General features: G+C 38.5%; 1 protein-coding gene and 1 pseudogene across 1 annotated transcript; one reads left to right on the top strand and one right to left on the bottom strand.

Annotated features, from left to right (window-relative positions):
- Positions 1 to 392: 392 nt before the first annotated feature.
- LOC129627821 (olfactory receptor 51A4-like) lies at positions 393 to 1,345 on the bottom strand (annotated as a pseudogene).
- Positions 1,346 to 15,434: 14,089 nt separating this feature from the next.
- On the top strand, positions 15,435 to 16,391 carry LOC129628227 (olfactory receptor 52Z1P-like). The gene has a single exon (XM_055547648.1). The coding sequence runs from the start codon at positions 15,435 to 15,437 to the stop codon at positions 16,389 to 16,391; it is 957 nt and encodes a 318-aa protein (XP_055403623.1).
- The last annotated feature ends 3,827 nt before the right edge of the window (positions 16,392 to 20,218 follow it).

Here is a 20,218-nt window from a genome sequence, read left to right as displayed (position 1 = left end):
GAACCTGTCTGTTGTTCCATGTCCTCTTCTAACTGTTGCTTCTTGACCTGCATACAGATTTCTCAGGAGGCAGGTCAGGTAGTCTGGTATTCCTATCTCTTGAAGAATTTTCTACAATTTGCTGTGATCTACACAGTTACATAATTATCACTTCTTTTTTGTGGTGGGAACCCTTAAAATGTATTCTAAGCAATTTTCAAGTATATAATGCATTATTGTTAACTATAGTGACCATGTTATACATTAGATAACCAGAATTTACTCATTTCATAACTAGAAATTTGTGCACTCTGACCAAAGTTTTCCTATTTCCTCATCTCCCTAGTCCCTGCCAAGTACCATTCTACTCTCTGTTTTTATCAGTTTAGCTTTTTTATATAACTCATATTTCATTACATGAGCAAGTTTTTCCTGCTCTTGAATATCTTGTGCACTGAGAACCTTATTTGTTTTGTTTTTAGACTATAAACCAAGGGTTTAAGAACAGGAGTCAGAAAGAGGAAGAGGTTGGCCATGGTGACATGAAGAAGAGGAGATGTGAATGTACCAAACTATGAATTAGAGCCAGCACAATGAGTGGCACGTAAAAGATGCAGGCAGTGAAAATGTGGGAAACACAAGTATTAAGTGCCTTGAGCTGACCATCTTTGGAGGCAATACCCAGCACTGTTTTCAAAATTAGGCTGTATGAAATGACAATGAACATAGAGTCAACTCCAAAGGAGCACAGCACAAAGGACAACCCATAAATGATGTTGACTGTGATAGGGCCACAAGCCAGCTTCATAACATCAGGGTGGTAGCAATAACAATGTGATAGAATGATATTCTTGCAGAAGGGCAATCGCTTGAGCAGAATTGGCAAAGGTACCATCAACACCACTCCCCTAATCATGGCTGCAAGCCCCATCCCCATAATCCAAGAATGGGTTAAGACTACTGTGTAGTGCAGTGGGTTACAAATAGCAACAAATCTATCAAAGGCCATGGCCAGCAGGATGGCTGACTCCATGGAGGAGAAGGTGTGGATAAAGAACATCTGCGTTAGGCAGGAGTGGAGCTCAATCTCTCTGTGATTCAGGAGGAAGACACTGAGTACTGTAGGCAGAGTTGATAAAGACAGACCCACATCTGTGGCTGCCAGCATAGACAGGAAGATGTACTGAGGTTCGTGAAGGCTGGAGGTGGTTTTGATAATGAAGAGGATAGTGCTGTTTCCTAAGAGGGCAATTAGGTACATGATACACAGTGGAATATAAATCCATATTTGCACAGTTTCCAGTCCAGGGATGCCTGTTAAAAGGAGAGTGGGTGGCTGGAACCAGCTACTGTTTATAAGCTCCATAAAGATATTTTTTGGGGACACAGCCCAAATCAGTTTCTAAATGTTTCTACTGGGAGAATAACACAGATTTTTAAGATAGAATGTAATGCATCTAACTCTTGTGGGGTAGCATTAATTCTAGCCATCTTTATATCAAGGAATGGATCCTTAGAATGTTTCCAACTCTATCTGAATAACTACTCAGAGTTAGGACAATGAATAACTACTATTAAAATGCAAGATCTACTAGAATTATTTCAGTATAGAAAGCTTCAGTCATTGATTAAGTGGCAAAGAAAATTAAGAATATTATTTTCTATATTTATCCCAATGCTTAGAAAAATTTCATTCTTGGATTCTGTTTCTTAATATATCTCCTTATGTTGAATATATTTACTTTGGCTAAGATGACTCTGAAAGAAGTTTCTGCCCTTTCCCCACATCTATGTCACACCTATTAATATTCAGGCATCTGGGGACTCCCCCGGAGGTCCAGTGGTTAAGATTCTATGCATCCACTGCAAGGGGTGCATATGTAATCTCTGGTGGGAGAATTAGGATCCCACATGCCATGCAGCATGGCCACACACACAGAAAAAGATATTCAAGCATCTTGAAACCTGGACATTTTTCCTGAATTATACCTGCAGAAATAAAGCATAAGATATTTCAATAAACCACATAAACCTCAAGCTATTTAAATAGATACCTCAAGTGATACTGTTCATTTTTACAATTAATTTCTAGGTTGTTTGACATGTTCTTTTAAAATGATATGTTGATTTTTCAAAATATGAGAGAGTGATAAACTCATCAAAATGAGTATTGTCATTACTTTTAAATTGGTGATAGAATAGTATCAGATATTAAAAAATAATTTCTTGAATAAAACCTGAAATATCTCTATTTTAAAACACATATATAATATATTGTGCATATGTGCTTAGTTGTTCAGTCATGTCTGACTCTGCGACCCTGTGGACCATAGCCTGCCAGGCTCCTCTGTCTGTAGGGGTTCTCTAGGCAAGAATAATAGAGTGGGTTGCCATGCCCTCCTCATATATTAGGAAATAATAAATATCCACATTTCAATAAATATCTTAAACATGGCATAACTGGAGGAAATGGTATTAATATTTATGTGTTTATCCTCCAAAAATAAGTAGAAACAGATTATATGATTGCTTAAATGCAGTTATATTTAAGTGTTTTGTTTAAATTTGGAAGCAGAAGCAAAATAGCGAGGTAATTATATTTGGGTATGGGAGAGAATGTAAGGGAGCTAATATGACTGACCTTATCTGGAAAAATATGAAATCAATACACACTCTTTAATAAAATCATATTATTTAAAAGTGTAGCCAAAAATAAAACACCAGAAACAAATTTTTTTTTAATTCTTTTGTTTTTAAGATGAGATTTTTTTTAATTTTATTTTATTTTTAAACTTTACATAATTGTATTAGTTTTGCCAAATATCAGAAACAAAATTTTTAAAAAATTAATGAAGGATTCCTTCTGGAAAAAATGAGAGACAGGGTGGATTGGGATAAAACAATATTCTGTTTTTGTCCTCAGGAAAAATTGGTACTATAGTGCTGTTTTAAAATCATGTAGATGTAAACAAACAAAATTATATTTTATAGATGTAAATATATCTTTGAAGAGCAGACCCAAGATGAATCACAATGTATACATTTCCATCCATTGATGTATCAAGACCTATACTTATACAGTCAGTCATCCAGCCTACAGTCAGTCACCCATTCGTGTATTCTTAGCAATGATGTCTTCTACATTCTACTACATTCTCTCTTAGTATGCTTAGTAAAGAGTGTTCTACAAAGTGTATGTTTTCAGACAGGGACTGAGTCTATCATAAAGAGAACCCTAGTAGAGAAGTTGACATCTTAGGGACTTAGAAGTTTAAGTTTTATATAATTTTTAAAGACTACATGAAGTGTCAGAGTCACTCATGTTTACAAAAGAGAAGAAGAAAGCCATGGTTCATAAGAGAGTAGGACGTCAATCATACCACAGACACTATCCACACACAGTCATTCAGCACACTGCATCTCACAGCACTCAGATGTGAGACTCTCTTCAGTTCAGTTCAGTTCAAGTCAGTCGCTCAGTCGTGTCCGACTCTCTGCGACCCCATGAATCGCAGCACGCCAGGCGTCCCTGTTCATCACCATCTCCTGGAGTTCTCTCAAACTTATGTCCATTGTGTCGGTGATGCCATCCAGCCATCTCATCCTCTGTCGTCCCCTTTTCCTCCTGCCCCCAATCCCTCCCAGCATCAGAGTCTTCCAATGAGTCAACTCTAATTGTAAGCTTCCCCAACATACTCTGCATCTCATTTAAACATATGCAAAGATATATACTATTAGCAAGTGGAGAAGGAAATGGCACCCCAGTCCAGTATTCTTGGCTGGAACATCCCATTGGGCAGAGGAGCCTGGAAGGCTGCAATTCATGGGGTCACAAAGAGTCAGACATGACTTAGCAACCGGGCATGCATGCATGCACACTACTAGCAATAGCAGACATGGATATTAAAATAGTTATAACTGTATTCTGCATGTCAAATTAAATACAGACAGTGGAATACTGAGTCTGAACTACTGTATATAGTGGAGAGTTATATTTGGTAATGCTGTACTTTCTCCAGTACAGATTTCCTCCTCACTTAAGATGGGCTCTGACATCCTGTGTACGGCTCCCCCTATCACACAGAGGACTCCTCACCCAACTTGGGTTCCAGCACTTCGTGTCAGACTGACATGTCCCAATGTGAGAACATCCTTCTTAGCTCACACAGGTCCACATTTCATTTTGGGTCACCTCTCACAGGTATATACCCTTCCCACTTTTCTCAGGCTCTGGTGCTCATCACTTGGACTACATTTAGAATCCAACTTCCTGCTGGGCTGATACCCTCCCTTCCACTCGCATCTGAACATCATTATCATTCTCTCTTGCTCTGACATCCCATGCTGGTCTATCCCTCACAAACCACCCTCCTTACAACTGTCAGGACCAAGCACCCTCTTTAGGCACATTAGCCATACCCACTCCCCACCCCATACACAGTGAAGATGTCTACATCTGTGCTTCAACCAACAATTATAGGACATAATCCTTCAGGATGAGAAATAAAAGGAAGGGAAGGAAAGGGAAACAAAAGAGAAAGGGGAAGGTGAAGAGCCAACCTTGTTTATATTAAACCCAGTGTGTTTAATTTTATTACCCATGTTTTGTTTTTTCCCATGATGTGGAGCCTGCGGGATCTTCGTTCCCAGACCGGGGATTGAACCCACACCCCCTGTAGTGGAAGTGCAGAGTCATAACCACTCGACTGCCAGAGAAGTCCCATTCTTATTCAGTTTACATATTAAGTTGATTTTGATTTGAAAAATAACTTTATATACTTTGACAGTCAATCCATCATGTGATGGACATGTTGGCAATATATTACATCTGAGAATTACATCTTTCAAATTAACATATTATCTGTGTTGCCTTGAGCCAAACATGAATTTTCATATATCTTTAGTATTTTTTAAAATTAGAACTTCTGGGTTTATATCATGAAAAGAAAGGAGTTTCTAACAGTTATAAAACTATATTCCAACACAGTGTACTGATTTTATAAGTAACTTTTATGTTCAGAACTTTTATTAGTATTGATAGTAAAAGTTAATCCATGCTTTCTACATGTATTCTTGCCTGGCAAATCCCATGGACATAATCTCCCGCTTAAGGGTAGATCATGTCTTTTGAGTTAAAGAAAGCCTGTGTTAAACTTAAACATTCTTGTATGAGTATCCTGAATCAACTCAAAATTGAATCCTTATATTGAAACATTTTCCTTCTAAAAATTTCACTAGACTGAAAGGAAAAATCAACATAAAGCAGTGTCATGACAGCTTATACTTTCTTGGATCCTGAAATGTACCCACTGCTGAATTTTCTGTAGCTTGTATCTTTTGTCTAAGTATAAAAACACAACAAAAACATTAGTGTCATCAATCCACTCATTGCCTTGGTTTTATAGCTTTACTGACTTGCTAATGATTTCAATGAAGGGCCAGTATTAACTATACTGCTAATAGAACTTGATTTTAAGACCATTCTTCTCATCTTGGCACTCACCTAACAAGTTTAGAGCAGTACTCACAGCTCTTTTCAACCACCTTCAGTGAGACACATAAGGGTCCCTGCTTCACATGGACAGCTTATGGAAGTTGGAAATTCAGCAGATGCCTTTCCAGATACTGTAGCTAGACATACCACATGCCACTTATAGTCTAAGGCAATGTTCTGGGTCAACACAATGCTGCCTGCAAATCAATTTTATTTCAAATTTCTTATTTGAAACTGAACCATTTATATTTAGTGCCTCCCTTTGCATATTTTAGGTGTTATCAGCATGTTCACCAACTCCATGAATGAAGACTAGATAAGAGGAGAGCGCTGGGCTTCACCTTCTTCCATATTTCATTTCTTACTAAACTTCACACCATCACTGCTTGCAGGAAGGGCTTTTATTTATTTATTTTTTTTGTATCTGATAAGCATTTCCCTATCTAGTAACCACTGGAGAAGGAAATGGCACCTCACTCCAGTACTTTTGCCTGGAAAATCCCATGGATGGAGGAGCCTGGTGGGCTGCCGTCTATGGGGTTGCACAGAGTTGGACATGACTGAAGCAACCTAGCAGCAGCAGCAGCATCTAGTAACCACTCTGTCCCTATGCTTCGTTCTAAGGGACATATGCTATACTCTTCCCTGGGAAATTAATCCACATGACTTTACTATAGAAGTAAACAAACAAACAACAGGAAAGAAAATATACACCAATATTTTAAAATCCCTTAGTATTTGACCTACCTTTTTAGAAGTTCAACATACCTAGACTTTCACTGTAAAGCCTCCTTGGAAGTTTGAAATTTGATGAAAGTCTTCTGTGAGGACCTCCATTATGCTAAGAAAAGCGTTCTGCTTGCTTCTGTACTTTACCCAAATACATACGTCCTAAAGGCACAATATGAAGGGATATTTGGACTCAATTATCAAGAAGATAAGACATTGTAGATTCAGAGGTTTCTCTGTCCCTAATTAAATCTAATCTGCCTTCTCAACAGCCTTATCTCATTTCTGGCCGTGTTCAATGCCAGCAGGGCACTGGCCAAGCAGATTATCCTTGTATCTGACCTTACTATACAGAAGAATTTTACTGTTCAGGGAATTTCTGGTTCTCTCTGGAGGCTAGTATAAACCTTATAGCAATGGTTTCATCAGGGCCTCTCCTAGGATAGAGAAGGTCATAGGAAAGTATATTTAATTGGTGTAGGGCTCTGTCAAGATAAAGAGTTTTATTGTTTGATTAAAAATGTAATGCAAAATCCAACATGAGGCATAGTTACTTCTCAATGAGCATTTAGAATAATGGGTAGAGAAGAAGTATTTCTATATTGTTTATTGTCCAAATCAATGCATGTGAAGATTTTTTATAGTGTTTAAGCTCTAGTTTTTTTCTTCTTCTGGTCTAAGAACTATCTGTTTGTGTTCTTTGCTGTAACATGCCATTTCCCTTGCTGATTTCATATCGCCCACCATGAGAGAAAGGAAATGTGCATGCACGTGTTCTAAGTCACTTTCGTTGTGTCTATGTCTTTGCGACCCTGTGAAATGTAGCCTGCCAATCTCCTCTGTCCATGGGATTCTCCAGGCAAGAATACTGGAGTGGGTTTCCATGCTCTCCTCCAGGGAATCTTCCTGTCTCAGGGATGAAACACGTGTCTTTTAAGTCTCCTGCATTGGCAGGCAGGTTCTTTACCACTAGTACCACCTGGGAAGCCCTCAAAAGAAAAATGAGCAACACAGTTAAAACTGTAAATGCCATAGTTCTTTAAGAATTTCATTGTATTGATGAACTATAGATCTTGTTGCCCTTTCAGTTCCCTAAAACCATGAATTCATGTTGGCTAAATCGTTAATCATGAACTTGCATTATCTATTGTGTTGCTGAGGTATATTGGATTACTGAGGGCAAACCACAGGTGGACATCAGAAAGAACCAAGGGTGGAGTTATGCACAAGCCAGAAACAACCTCTGTCTGATTATACCAGGGTGATACTATATAGAGAAATATAGATAGATCTGATAGATCTATTATCACATTTTTTATCCCACTCCTTTCAAATTGGAGTCTTTCTTTTTAATATTGCAATTCTGGTTGAGATGGGTGCATGATGGGGTATTGGATCTCTGCCATAGATTGTAAGCATAATCCATACACTCCAATATCATCTGCATAGTATCTTTCATATAGAGATAATAAACTATGCCTAGACAGTTTCTGACTTAAATTAATGATTTTTGTTCTGTTGCAAAAGCACTTCTTTTGCTTGATCACTCTAAATTTTTAATGACAATGTTATCTAAGAAGAGCATGGATTGGACAAAGGCAAACCTACATTCAACTTTTAGCTCAGTTTGTTACTGTATGTGCAGATGAACTTTCAGGACTTCAATGCCCTCATCTAGTCACTGGAAACATAATAATATCAGGAGTCATTGTGTTTTTAAAAGTATTGATACATCAGAAATATGTTTTAAACTTGCTAAGTACTATGGCAATAGCAGCTGATATTAAAGGATAATTTCCCCCCACATATATATCTCCCTTCCTAAACTAAACAGTTAGCAGGGTTTGAGGAGTGTATATTGCTTTGAAAGTGAAAGGATTAGTAGCTCAGTCATGTCTGCCTCTTTGTGATCCCATGTACTGTAGCCCATCAGGCTCCTTTGTTCATGGGATTTCTCAGGCAAGAATACTGGAGTGGGTAGCCATTCCCTTCTCCAGGGAATCTTCCCCAACCAAGGACTGAACCCAGGTCTTCTGCACTCCAGGCAGATTCTATACCATCTGAGCCACCAGGGAAGGCCCATATATTGCTTTACATGTTGCTGTTGTTCAGTCACCCATTCATATCTGATTCTTTGTGACCCCATGGACTGCAACACTCCAGGCCTCCCTGTCCTTCACCATCCCCCAAAGTTTGCCCAAGCACCTATTAATATATTTGACTCATCTTTAATAAGAAAAAAGTCTTAGAAATATTTGATTGCTCTACCCCTCCATGGATTTTTTTAATGTTTCTTGAGAGACAGCAAATTCCTAAGAATTATGTTCCTTCAACACTAAAAAATAGACCTTCCAACTCTAACAACAGCTCATGCATTTAATAAATGGGAACCTTGACAACATCCTATATTTTTATGATTTTTTGTATCTTTCAGGGCAGTCTATGTATGGGTTGCTGCCGCTAATACAGTTGTTGTTAATTCCCCAGGGTTGTCTAAGAAGTATGACCTTCCCATAAGCCTATTTATTCATTCAGTGGGTCTTCCTTGGCCTTAATAAAAGGATCAAAAACTCAGAAGACCACAGATACTTTTCTGTATTCCCTAATTCTCTTGGGTTTTAGTTCTCCTGGGATAGAGAAAACTATAGAACCAGCCTCTGAGTCAACATTGGAACCTAGATCAAAGACGGACAGTCTGCCTTATGGGATGCCTGTAAGTCTGTGGCTGTAGAATAAAGGAGGTAATGAGGACCTGGTGTCCAATATTGGACAGTAGGTGACTGCTTGATGGATTCTGAAGGGGTCCTGTGAGTTTCAGATATCATACTAGTCTCACTCCTAGTCCAAAGGACCTGTGATTATTTTCCTGCCATATATGCTTACCTTCAGAGAAGGCGATGGCACCCCACTCCAGTACTCTTGCCTGGAAATGCCCATGGATGGAGGAGCCTGGTAGGCTGCAGTCCAAGGGGTCGCTAAGAGTTGGATATGACTGTGCGACTTCACTTTCACTTTTCACTTTCATGCACTGGAGAAGGAAATGGCAACCCACTGCAGTGTTCTTGCCTGGAGAACGCCAGGGACATGGGAGCCTGGTGGGCTGCCGTCTATGGGGTCGCACAGAGTCAGACACGACTGAAGCGACTTAACAGCAGCAGCAGCAGCATGCTTACCTTATAGCACCTGCCCAGGGCCATGATTTAAGGAGACCCAAGACTGGGAGTGGAGGCATGTCCAATGCTTGTGAAATGATGTTTGTTAATAATGAGAATCTCTGGCTACCTGGATGAACCATGATCTTTAAAGTTAATGAAGGGTTCATTGAGGGTGATTTATAACTTTTGAAACAGCCAGTCTTTGTGAGGAAGAAATTTTTCAGGATTTAAAAGTTGGGATAACTCTAAAGTCAGGAACATCAGAAGAAAAGGGCCTGGTGTTTTTCTTGCTCTGACTGTAGTCAGTCACAGATTCTTAAGATTCTTTTTATTTTTTCACATTCTATCTCACAGGTTTCTGTGTGGTTTCTTTATTTATTTTCAGCTTGCTGGTTAAAACTCTCTTTGGTATAGTTTATTGCAGAAGGAGTTTGTCTCATTTTATCTAAAACAGAAAAGGAGTTGAGACACAAGGCTAGATGTAGTGGATGTGGAAGCCAGTTTCACAGAACTGAAAGAACTGGCGTCTCAGGAGGCTCTGATAGTGGTTTTTATATACCAAGTTTTTTTTTTTTTTTTCCCTGATGGGCAATAGTGTTCTTATCTATTTGGAACAAGATAGAATTAGGATGGTAAAAACAACAAAAATAGTAAATTATGACTTAAATCACAAGCTGAGAATATGAGAAATAAAAATATAAGTGGTTGGGAATAAGAAGAAAAAAAATTCCAAAGAAGAGCATTTACTGCAACTTCCTTCTTGGTAAGTAACAAACCCATGAGGGCTGTTGCATGACATGTGTCTGACAAAGTTCCAAGGTCTCTCAGATCAGTTGGCTCACTATTTATGGCATCTCCTTCTACCACAGTTCATCAATATGATCCCACTGCTGCAGTAAGAAGTTGCTTTGAATGAGGTAACCAGTGAGTACTGGGGAGAAGGGAAATAATGGAAATTATAATGGAAAATATTGAGGTTCTAGAAGATCTTTAGAATAGAACTGAATGGCTGAAGGCTTCTTTTTGAAGCCTAGACAGTGGGCTATGAGGATCATAGTATCCCTACTTATCTTAGAAACTGTGGTTGAATTGATATCTAAGCTTGTTTTCAAAATCAGCTCATTTCTGTGTCTTTATGGATTTACTTTAATATATAAGTACACATTCACTTAAAAGATGAAAATGCTTCTGAAAGGAAAGTGGATAGAGTGAGTGTAAGATAAAAAAAATATGAATGAGGAATATAATTTCAGACCAGTAGTTACGGAGGAAAGAGTTTACAAAGATCCAGGACAGAATTTTGTGTTTGATTAGCATCAGGTGAACAGGAAAGAAATTCCTCCCTCCCTCTCCCCTTCCCTGACCAACCCTGCTTTTTCTCTTTTGGTCCCTTGGAATCCCATTTATCTTTGGGAACCACTTGTGCATTCATTCATCATTTCCTTCAATTGCCAGCCAACTATGCTCTCTTGTGATTAGCACTCTTCTTTCTGTTTAATTTTTCTTGATTCTGAAAAATTGAACTTTCCTGGAGAATCAGTTGACTCATCCTCAACTCTGCTATAAAATATTTCTCTCCTCTCACCTCGATAGCCTTCACTTCTGTTGGACAATGGCTTATTCACTTGTTTTCTGTTCTACACACCTTTTGTTTTCAATAGTATCTCTCTCTGTCTCTCTCTCTTTCTCTCTCCCTCTCTATTTTTTTTTTTCTGTATGAGCTTAGACACTAACTCTAATAAGCATTTTGTTGTTGGTGGCGGTACTTTATCATTCAGTCATGTCCAACTCTTTTGTGAGCCCATGAATTATAGCCAGCCCAGCGCCTCTTACTATGGCATTTCCCAGTCTAGAATACTGGAGTGGGTTGCCATTTCCTTCTCCAGGGGATCTTCCTGACCCAGGGATTGAACCCACGTCTCCGTCATTGGCAGGTGGATGCTTTACTGCTGAGCCATCAGAGAAGTCCCCTAATAAGCATTGCCTTTCAATTTATTATAAATATCTGGATCAAATGTGGTTCTTTTGAAAATTTTCCATGTACCCCATATTCTTCTAACTTCATTTTGCCTTAAGGAAAGAAGCAGAACACCCATATGGTAGCTTGAATGATTTGTTTTTTTTCTATGATGGGAATTTAATTGCAAAAGCTGTCCACTTTCTTGCTTCAAATTCTTTACTGTGAGACTCCACTGACTTTAAGCATCATGTTCATTTCTTTTGTTCCAAAGAAAATTTCTTAGTACCTTTTGGTACTTCTAGTTATTGTTTTCAATTCCCCAGCCCCAATCTTCTCAAGTTGCCTACCACTGCTGTTTTCAGCTGTTACACATCCAATGTCTTGCATTCTGTGATCAGACTTTACCCTCACTACTTTCTTGAAATTGTACTAGATGCTAGTGAAAGACCAATGGTTTTCACTAGACACTAGTGAAGGTCTAATGTTTTTATCTGACATTCTACTCTCAACACAACAGTCTGGAAGTGACACTGAACAATAAGAGCAATAACAATAATAATAACAGCCATAATGATAACATTGTAAATAATAAGAATAGCACTGGAGAAAAGACTCAGAACCCTGCAAATGTAGTAGGAAGACAGGGGTCAAGAATGGGATCAAGGAAATCAAAGGAGAAGAAAGTTTAAAGAAGGGATTGCTCACAAGTGGGAAATGAAGTTTAGATTTCTGTATCTAGAAGACAACCATCTATGAGTTAATTTGATTCTAATCTAGAATGTATAGAGAGTTCAGAGTGGTGAAATGCCTTTACCAAGATCTCAGTCTGTTGATGGCATAACTGAGGCTACAGCTCAGCTAGAGCCTCATACCTAGTCCAGTTCTCTTTCCAGGGTATTAGGCAAGTTGGAGTCAGTCAGTCACATTGATTTCCTCAGTCATTCCATAGACATGTTAGATATTAATAGTTTCGGAACAATGGCATTAACTTTCTCTGAATTCTGCATCTCCTAGCTTATTCCCTTTATTGGTTAGAGGTATCATTATTCTTCCCAGAACAATATGTCTCAAAATATTTTATTGCCTTTCACTTATCCCTCATATAACCTATCACCTGACCTATTTTTTAATTTTTTCTAGATGTATTTCTTATCTATACCCTGTTTTCACTATTAAGGCTACATTCCTGGCTGCTTTGACCTGCTGGAAAAGTTTCCTAGAGCAACTCTGGGTAGCTATCTTCCTTCATTTCAATAAATTTCACCAACTTTTAAACTATATTTACTCAACAAAAATGTATTATACTGGATGCTGAAGATATACTCATAGCTACATGGAAATTGAAATGTATTAGTGAACAATACTGCAAAGTTTGTAATTAAGAATTGTTTAGCTATGCTATGGAGAACAGTGTGGAGATTCCTTAAAAAACTGGAAATAGACATGCCTTATGATCCAGCAATCCCACTGCTGGGCATACACACTGAGAAAACCAGAAGGGAAAGAGACACGTGTACCCCAATGTTCATCGCAGCACTGTTTATAATAGCCAGGACATGGAAGCAACCTAGATGTCCATCAGCAGATGAATGGATAAGAAAGCTGTGGTACATATACACAATGGAGTATTACTCAGCCATTAAAAAGAATACATTTGAATCAGTTCTAATGAGGTGGATGAAACTGGAGCCTATTATACAGAGTGAAGTAAGCCAGAAAGAAAAACACCAATACAGTATACTAATGCATATATATGGAATTTAGAAAGATGGTAACAATAACCCTGTGTACGAGACAGCAAAAGAGACACTGATGTATAGAACAGTCTTATGGACTCTGTGGGAGAGGGAGAGGGTGGGAAGATTTGGGAGAATGGCATTGAAACATGTAAAATATCATGTATGAAATGAGTTGCCAGTCCAGGTTCGATGCACGATACTGGATGCTTGGGGCTGGTGCACTGGGACGACCCAGAGGGATGGAATGGGGAGGGAGGAGGGAGGAGGGTTCAGGATGGGGAACACATGTATACCTGTGGCGGATTCATTTTGATATTTGGCAAATCTAATACAGTTATGTAAAGTTTAAAAATAAAATAAAATTAAAAAAAAACAAACAAAAAAAAAAAAAGAATTGCCCGCCAGAAAAAGTTTCTCTGAAAAAATAAATCTTAATTTGTTATCATTTTATATTCTTCTTAAAACTTTGCTAAAATATTAGAGACTCAGTAAATACTGTTGACTAATAAATTTGTTCTTCATGTGACAAACTAAACTCAAAGCTACGAAGCCATTAGCTTGACTTTTAAAATTCTTTATCTTCGAGACACAATCTACTTGCTCAGTCATATTTCTTTTTTTTTTTTTTTTTTTAAATTTTATTTTATTTTTAAACTTAACATAACTGTATTAGATTTGCCAGATATCAAAATGAATCCGCCACAGGTATACATGTGTTCCCCATCCTGAACCCTCCTCCCTCCTCCCTCCCCATTCCATCCCTCTGGGTCGTCCCAGTGCACCAGCCCCAAGCATCCAGTATCGTGCATCGAACCTGGACTGGCAACTCATTTCATACATGATATTTTACATGTTTCAATGCCATTCTCCCAAATCTTCCCACCCTCTCCCTCTCCCACATAGTCCATAAGACTGTTCTATACATCGGTGTCTCTTTTGCTGTCTCGTACACAGGGTTATTGTTACCATCTTTCTAAATTCCATATATATGCGTTAGTATACTGTATTGGTGTTTTTCTTTCTGGCTTACTTCACTCTGGATAATAGGCTCCAGTTTCATCCACCTCATTAGAACTGATTCAAATGTATTCTTTTTAATGGCTGTCATATTTCTTATATCTCTAAGTTCTCAATAAGCTAGATGATCTCATTTTATAGTGATTTAAATACCTTACTTTAGCTTTTTGTTTGTCTTTTTGTTCTTTCCTGAAGTTTTTTGTTTCTGGGAAACAGATTAATGACCACACTTCCATGAAACTTTTCATTATCTCTCTAGTGAAGGTTAGGCTTCTTTGTGTCATAAACATGTGATTGAATATCTCAAATTATTTTATTCTGATCTTCTTTGAAGGGAGGTGTTTTGTTGTCCACATTTCATGACCTTCACAAGGGTAGGAATCCTTGAAATATGAAATATTTATGATCTATATTTGATTCCTTCCTCAGTGAGTTATTAAATACAGAGTGAGCTTAAAGAAATGTTTTTTTTTTTTCCTTTTCTCTGGAAATAGTATCCAAATTTTTGCTAAAAAAAAAAAAAAGAAGAGAAGGAAAGGACAGATATTTGAATATAAGCTGGGAGAAATAAATGGGAAAAGAGAAAAAAAAAAGTGGGTAGGCAAGTGAGATTGGAGGGAGGAAGATAATGTACGTGAGTGATGAGAGGACATATGTTCTGTGTTAGAATGATGATTTATCAGTCCTTGCTTTGCACAGGATTAGTTCACCTGAAATGCATGCATCCTGGGACCATACAAAGAGAGAACATGGTTTTAATGTGCACACTCTTAAGGTAGAAAAAAACTGTTCAAAGTAAGGACTGTCTACACTTATATTCCTCTTTCTAAGTTCTTCTCATTTGATAATGAAAGTCTTCATATTAAATCATAAGAATAATATGTTACTGAGCTCCCTAAAAGGCCACACCAGTATTTTGAACACTTTTTTCTTTAGTTCTAGAATAAAAAGTGTCTATTAATCACCAGGAGTGACTAGTCAGATAAGAAGGAAAACTGATGATACTCAAGAGCTTATAAAGAAGTTTTCTTGTATGATGCTAAGTCAATAAATATAATGTATTGGTCACAGTGCCTAAATGAATTTATAAGCCCATTCAATGTTTATTATTATTGCTATTTTCATTATCAATACCAATAGCATTAACTCTATTAAGTCATGGTGACTTTTGTGCCAGTGAAGTCTATTTGGTTTATCATCCTTGAATCATTACTTATTACCATCCTTTTTTAAGGTAGTAAATTACTGCAATGCCAAGAGTCACACTTAATCTGATAAAATAGCCCTGACACTTCATTCTCATTCTCTTTCTCTTTCCCTCACCCTATTTCACGGTTCAGCATCAGAGGACAGAGTAAAAGATGACAACCTCTTCAAACTACACTAACCTTAGAGACATTTGGTACACCATGATTGGGATCCCAGGACTGGAAGATGCACACACGTGGATCTCCATCCCCATTTGTTCCATGTACATAGTCGCTGTTGTGGGAAATACCCTCTTACTATTTCTGATCTTCACTGAGCGCAGTCTTCATGAACCCATGTACATTTTCCTCTCCATGTTAGCCTTGGCAAATATCTTTCTTTCCACTGTCACCACACCCAAGATGTTAGCAATCTTCTGGTTCCAAGAAGGGGGTATATCTTTTGGTAGCTGTGTGTCCCAGATGTTTTTCCTCCACTTCATCTTTGTGGCAGAGTCTGCCATATTGCTGGCCATGGCATTTGATCACTATGTAGCCATCTGTTATCCACTAAGATATACTACCATTCTAACACCCTCACTCAGTGGAAAAATAGGCATTGCTTCTATAATTAGGAGTTTCCTCATCTGTTTCCCCTTGGTTTTTCTGGTTTATCGGCTTACTTACTGTGGAAGGAACATTATTCATCACTCATACTGTGAACATATGGGCATTGCCAGGCTTGCCTGTGATAGCATCCAAGTCAACATCTACTATGGGGTGGTTGTGGCTCTATTTTCCACGTGCCTGGATGTGGTGCTTATCATCATCTCTTATGCCCTAATACTGTGTACTGTGTTTAGAATTCCTTCCCAAGATGCCCGGCTCAAGGCTCTGGGTACTTGTGGCTCCCATGTCTGTGTTATATTACTGTTCTATACCCCAGCCTTTTTTTCATTCTTTGCTCACCGATTCGGGGGCCACTGTATACCACTCCATATACATATCCTTCTTGCCAATCTTTATGTGGTGGTACCACCCACTCTCAACCCCATCATTTATGGAGTTAAGACCAAGCAAATTCAGGAGAAATTTATCCAGGTCTTTTATTTGAGCAAGAAATTTTGCTGATGTAGATTAAACAGCGTAGTTCTTTAATTCTCTATGTAACTCCACTAATTGAAGAGTACCTACAATTATATTGGATATCTTATATCATGCCAGCATTAAGAGAGAATAATAGCATTCAGATTTGAGTAAATCAGATCATGTTAAAATCTTGTTTCACTGCTTTTGTTCAGGACAGTGTCAGACCATGGACATTTTAGAGTCTGTGTAATAATGAGCTTTGTTACAAGTTTAAAGCAAATAAATTCAATAGCTAATTTCAGTTTTATGTTAATATAGACAAACAGGAGAACTGAAGACACAGCCCACCCACACACACTAAAAAAAAATGAAAAAAAAATCTCAAATCAACTTAACAGGGTTTTAGTTTTTTCTCCTATAATATGACCTCTGTAAATCAGAGAAAATAGTACTCATGTATTTAGCATCCTGATGTATTAGCTGAGCATTTAGGCTCTAAGTTCGAGTCTTGAATTTCAGATGTATGGCCTTGGCAGAGTACATTTACTCTTTCTGGAATTCTGTACACTTATCTTTATAATAGGTACAAAATATAATGTAACTTATAAGGTTGTTAAAATTATTAAGTAAAATGATTTATATAAAGCTTCTAAAACACTGCATAGCATGTAATGAAAATGAAGGAAGGTTGTCTATTGTTACTATTACCAGTAATACTACTGTAATTAGTCTGCATCCTACATACACTGGACATGCAGGACAGAGAAAGGAATCTCTTTTATATTTCCTCCTTGTGTGTAATACACAATGCTTCAGTCATGTCCAACTCCATGACCCCATGGATTGTAATCAACCAGGCTCCTCTGGCCATGGGATTCTCTAGGAAAGAATACTGGAGTGGATTACCATGCCCTCCCGAAAGGGATCTTCCTGACCCAGGGATCGAGCCCACTTCTGATATCTCCAGCACTGAACGGAGCATTCTTTACCACTAGTGCCACTTGGGAAGCCAATATTTCCTCTTTCCTAAGGAAGGAAATGGCAACTCACTTCAGTGTTCTTACCTGGAGAATCCCAGGGACGGGGGAGCCTGATGGGCTGCCATCTATGGGGTCGCACAGAGTAGGACATGACTGAAGTGACTTAGCAGCAGCAGCAAGTATCATTTCAGGCATTATGGGACATAATGATTTTAGGTGATCTTGGGGCATCAAGCTATTTTAATTTTTCACTCTGGAGACTGGATAAAAATTTTCCAGAGGTAGAAATTTATGGATTACTAGCATGTGTGCATGCTAACTTGCTTCAATTGTGTCCAACTCTTTGAGACCCTATGGACTCTAGTTCACCAGGTTCCTCTGTCCATGGGTATTCTCCAGGCAAGAATACTGGAGTGGGTTGCCATGCCCTCCTCCAGGGGATCGACCCTACCCATGGATCCAGTCCATGTCTCTATGTCTCCTTCATTTACAGGTGGGTTCTTTACCTCTAGTACCATACATTAGAAAAAGCACTGGAATGAATAAAAAATCTGCATTTGCTCCTCAAATGAATGTCAAAGCTCCTTTTGATCATTTTATAATGATACTATCAATTCAGTTCAGTTCAGTCACTCAGTCATGTCTGACTCTTTGTGTCCCCATGAATCACAGCACGCCAGGCCTCCCTGTCCATCACCAACTCCCAGAGTTCATGCAAACTCATGTACATCGAGTTGGTGATGACATCCAGCCATCTCATCCTGTCACCCCCTTTTCCTCTTGCCCCCAATCCCTCTCAGCATCAGAGACTTTTCCAATGAGTCAACTCTTCGCATGAGGTAGCCAAAGTATTGGAGTTTCAGCTTTAGCATCAGTCCTTCCGAAGAACACCCAGGACTGATCTCCTTTAGGATGGACTGGTTGGATCTCCTTGCAGTCCAAGGGACTCTCAGGAGTCTTCTCCAACACCACAGTTCAAAAGCATCAATTCTTCAGCGCTCTGCTTTCTTCACAGTCCAACTCTCACATCCATACATGACCACTGGAAAAACCATAGCCTTGACTAGACTGACCTTTGTTGGCAAAGTAACGTCTCTGCTTTTCAATATGCTGTCTAGGTTGGTTATAACTTTCCTTCCAAGGAGTAAGCATCTTTTAATTTCATGGCTGCAGTCACCATCTGCAGTGATTTTGGAGCCCAGAAAAATAAAGTCTGACAATGTTTCCACTGTTTGCCCATCTATTTCCCATGAAGTGGTGGGACCAGATGCCATGATCTTCGTTTTCTGAATGTTGTTCTTTAAGCCAACTTTTCCACTCTCCTCTTTCACTTTCATCAAGAGGCCCTTGAGTTCCTCTTCACTTTCTGCCAAAAGGGTGGTGTCATCTGCATATCTGAGGTTATTGATATTTCTCCCGGCAGTCTTGATTCCAGCTTGTGCTTCTTCCAGCCCAGTGTTTCTCACGATGTACTCTGCATAGAAGTTAAATAAGCAGGGTGACAATATGCAGCCTTGACGTACTCGTTTTCCTATTTGGAACCAGTCTGTTGTTCCATGTCCAGTTCTAACTGTTGCTTCCTGACCTGCATACAAATTTCTCAAGAGGCAGGCCTTTTCATAAATGCTAGTTGACCTAAATATTGCTTTAGGACTTGAAATTTGATTCATTGTTCTGTTGATACCTGTTTACAAAGAATAACTTTATTATTTTATTGCTGGATATCACACAAATCTCTTTGAAATTTACAAGAATGAGAGTAGGAACTGACTTTTTAAAAGATTAATATAACTTACAAACTTAATCAAAATTATCAGGAAATAAACAATATACAGTTACAAAATAAAAATTAACTTCATTATATTTAATAACTAAGACAAATGAGAAAATCCCTTGTTATGTACAAACTACTGAAGCTCATTTTGTAAAAAATAGATAATCTAAGTACTCTCATACCTACTTGAGAAATTGTAGTTTTAAATCTTCCAACAAGGAGTTTTCCAGACCCAGATGAATTTGCTAGATGAATACAATGAAACATTTAGAAGGCAAATAATATAGATTCCATAAAAACTTTTATCAGAAAATGGTAAAGGATAAACCCCATCCCAAATTATTTAATAAGAGCACCTCTATGCTACTATATAATTGAGAGTATGTAAGATAAAGAAACCACTACAATATTTTTATACAGAAAATCCCCTCTCTTTCCACATATATTTGTTCTTTCCTCAGCTGTCTATATTAAGCCAAACTAACCCTAGGATTTTTTTCCTCTGTGGATCACCATCATGGAGCATTCCCATATTTACAATTCTTGGATGTGCCTTCCTGTGGAGTTAAGTACCTCACAAGGTCTGATCACCTCCTCATACATTAGTTCACAAATCTAAGCTCTAGCCACATTGTCAGCCTTACACAGTGATAGCAAGTACCTTCTCACAGGGGGTTATTGGAAAAAATTCTGATGCTGGGCAAGATTGAAGGCAAGAGGAGAAGGGGATGACAGAGGATGAGATGGTTGGATGGCATCACCAACTCAATGGACATGAGTTTGAGCAAGCTCTGGGAATTGGTGATGGACAGGAAGGTCTGGTGTGCTGCAGTCCATGGTGTCTCAAAGAGTCAGAAATGACTGAGCAACTGAAATGAACTGAACTTCCATGTGGTGCTAGTGGTAAAGAATCCCCCAGTCAATGCAGGACATGCAAAAGAAGTGGACTGGATCTCTGGGTCGGGAGGATCCCTTGGAGGAGGTCATGGCAACCCACTCCAGTATTCTTGCCTGGAGAATGCCTGTGGATAGAGGACGCTGGTGAGCTAGAGTCCATAGGGTCTCAAAGAGTTAGACACAACTGAAGCAACTTAGCAGGCACAAAGTCCAAGATC

The sequence above is a fragment of the Bubalus kerabau genome, chromosome 15 (assembly GCF_029407905.1).
Source record: "Bubalus kerabau isolate K-KA32 ecotype Philippines breed swamp buffalo chromosome 15, PCC_UOA_SB_1v2, whole genome shotgun sequence".
Classification (NCBI taxonomy): Eukaryota; Metazoa; Chordata; class Mammalia; order Artiodactyla; family Bovidae; genus Bubalus; species Bubalus kerabau.
This window is presented reverse-complemented; position numbering and strand designations above follow the sequence as displayed.

What these genes read in the sequence shown, in the direction of transcription:
- LOC129628227 (XM_055547648.1), top strand. Translation starts at nt 15,435, where the DNA reads ATGACAACCTCTTCAAACTACACTAACCTTAGAGACATTTGGTACACC.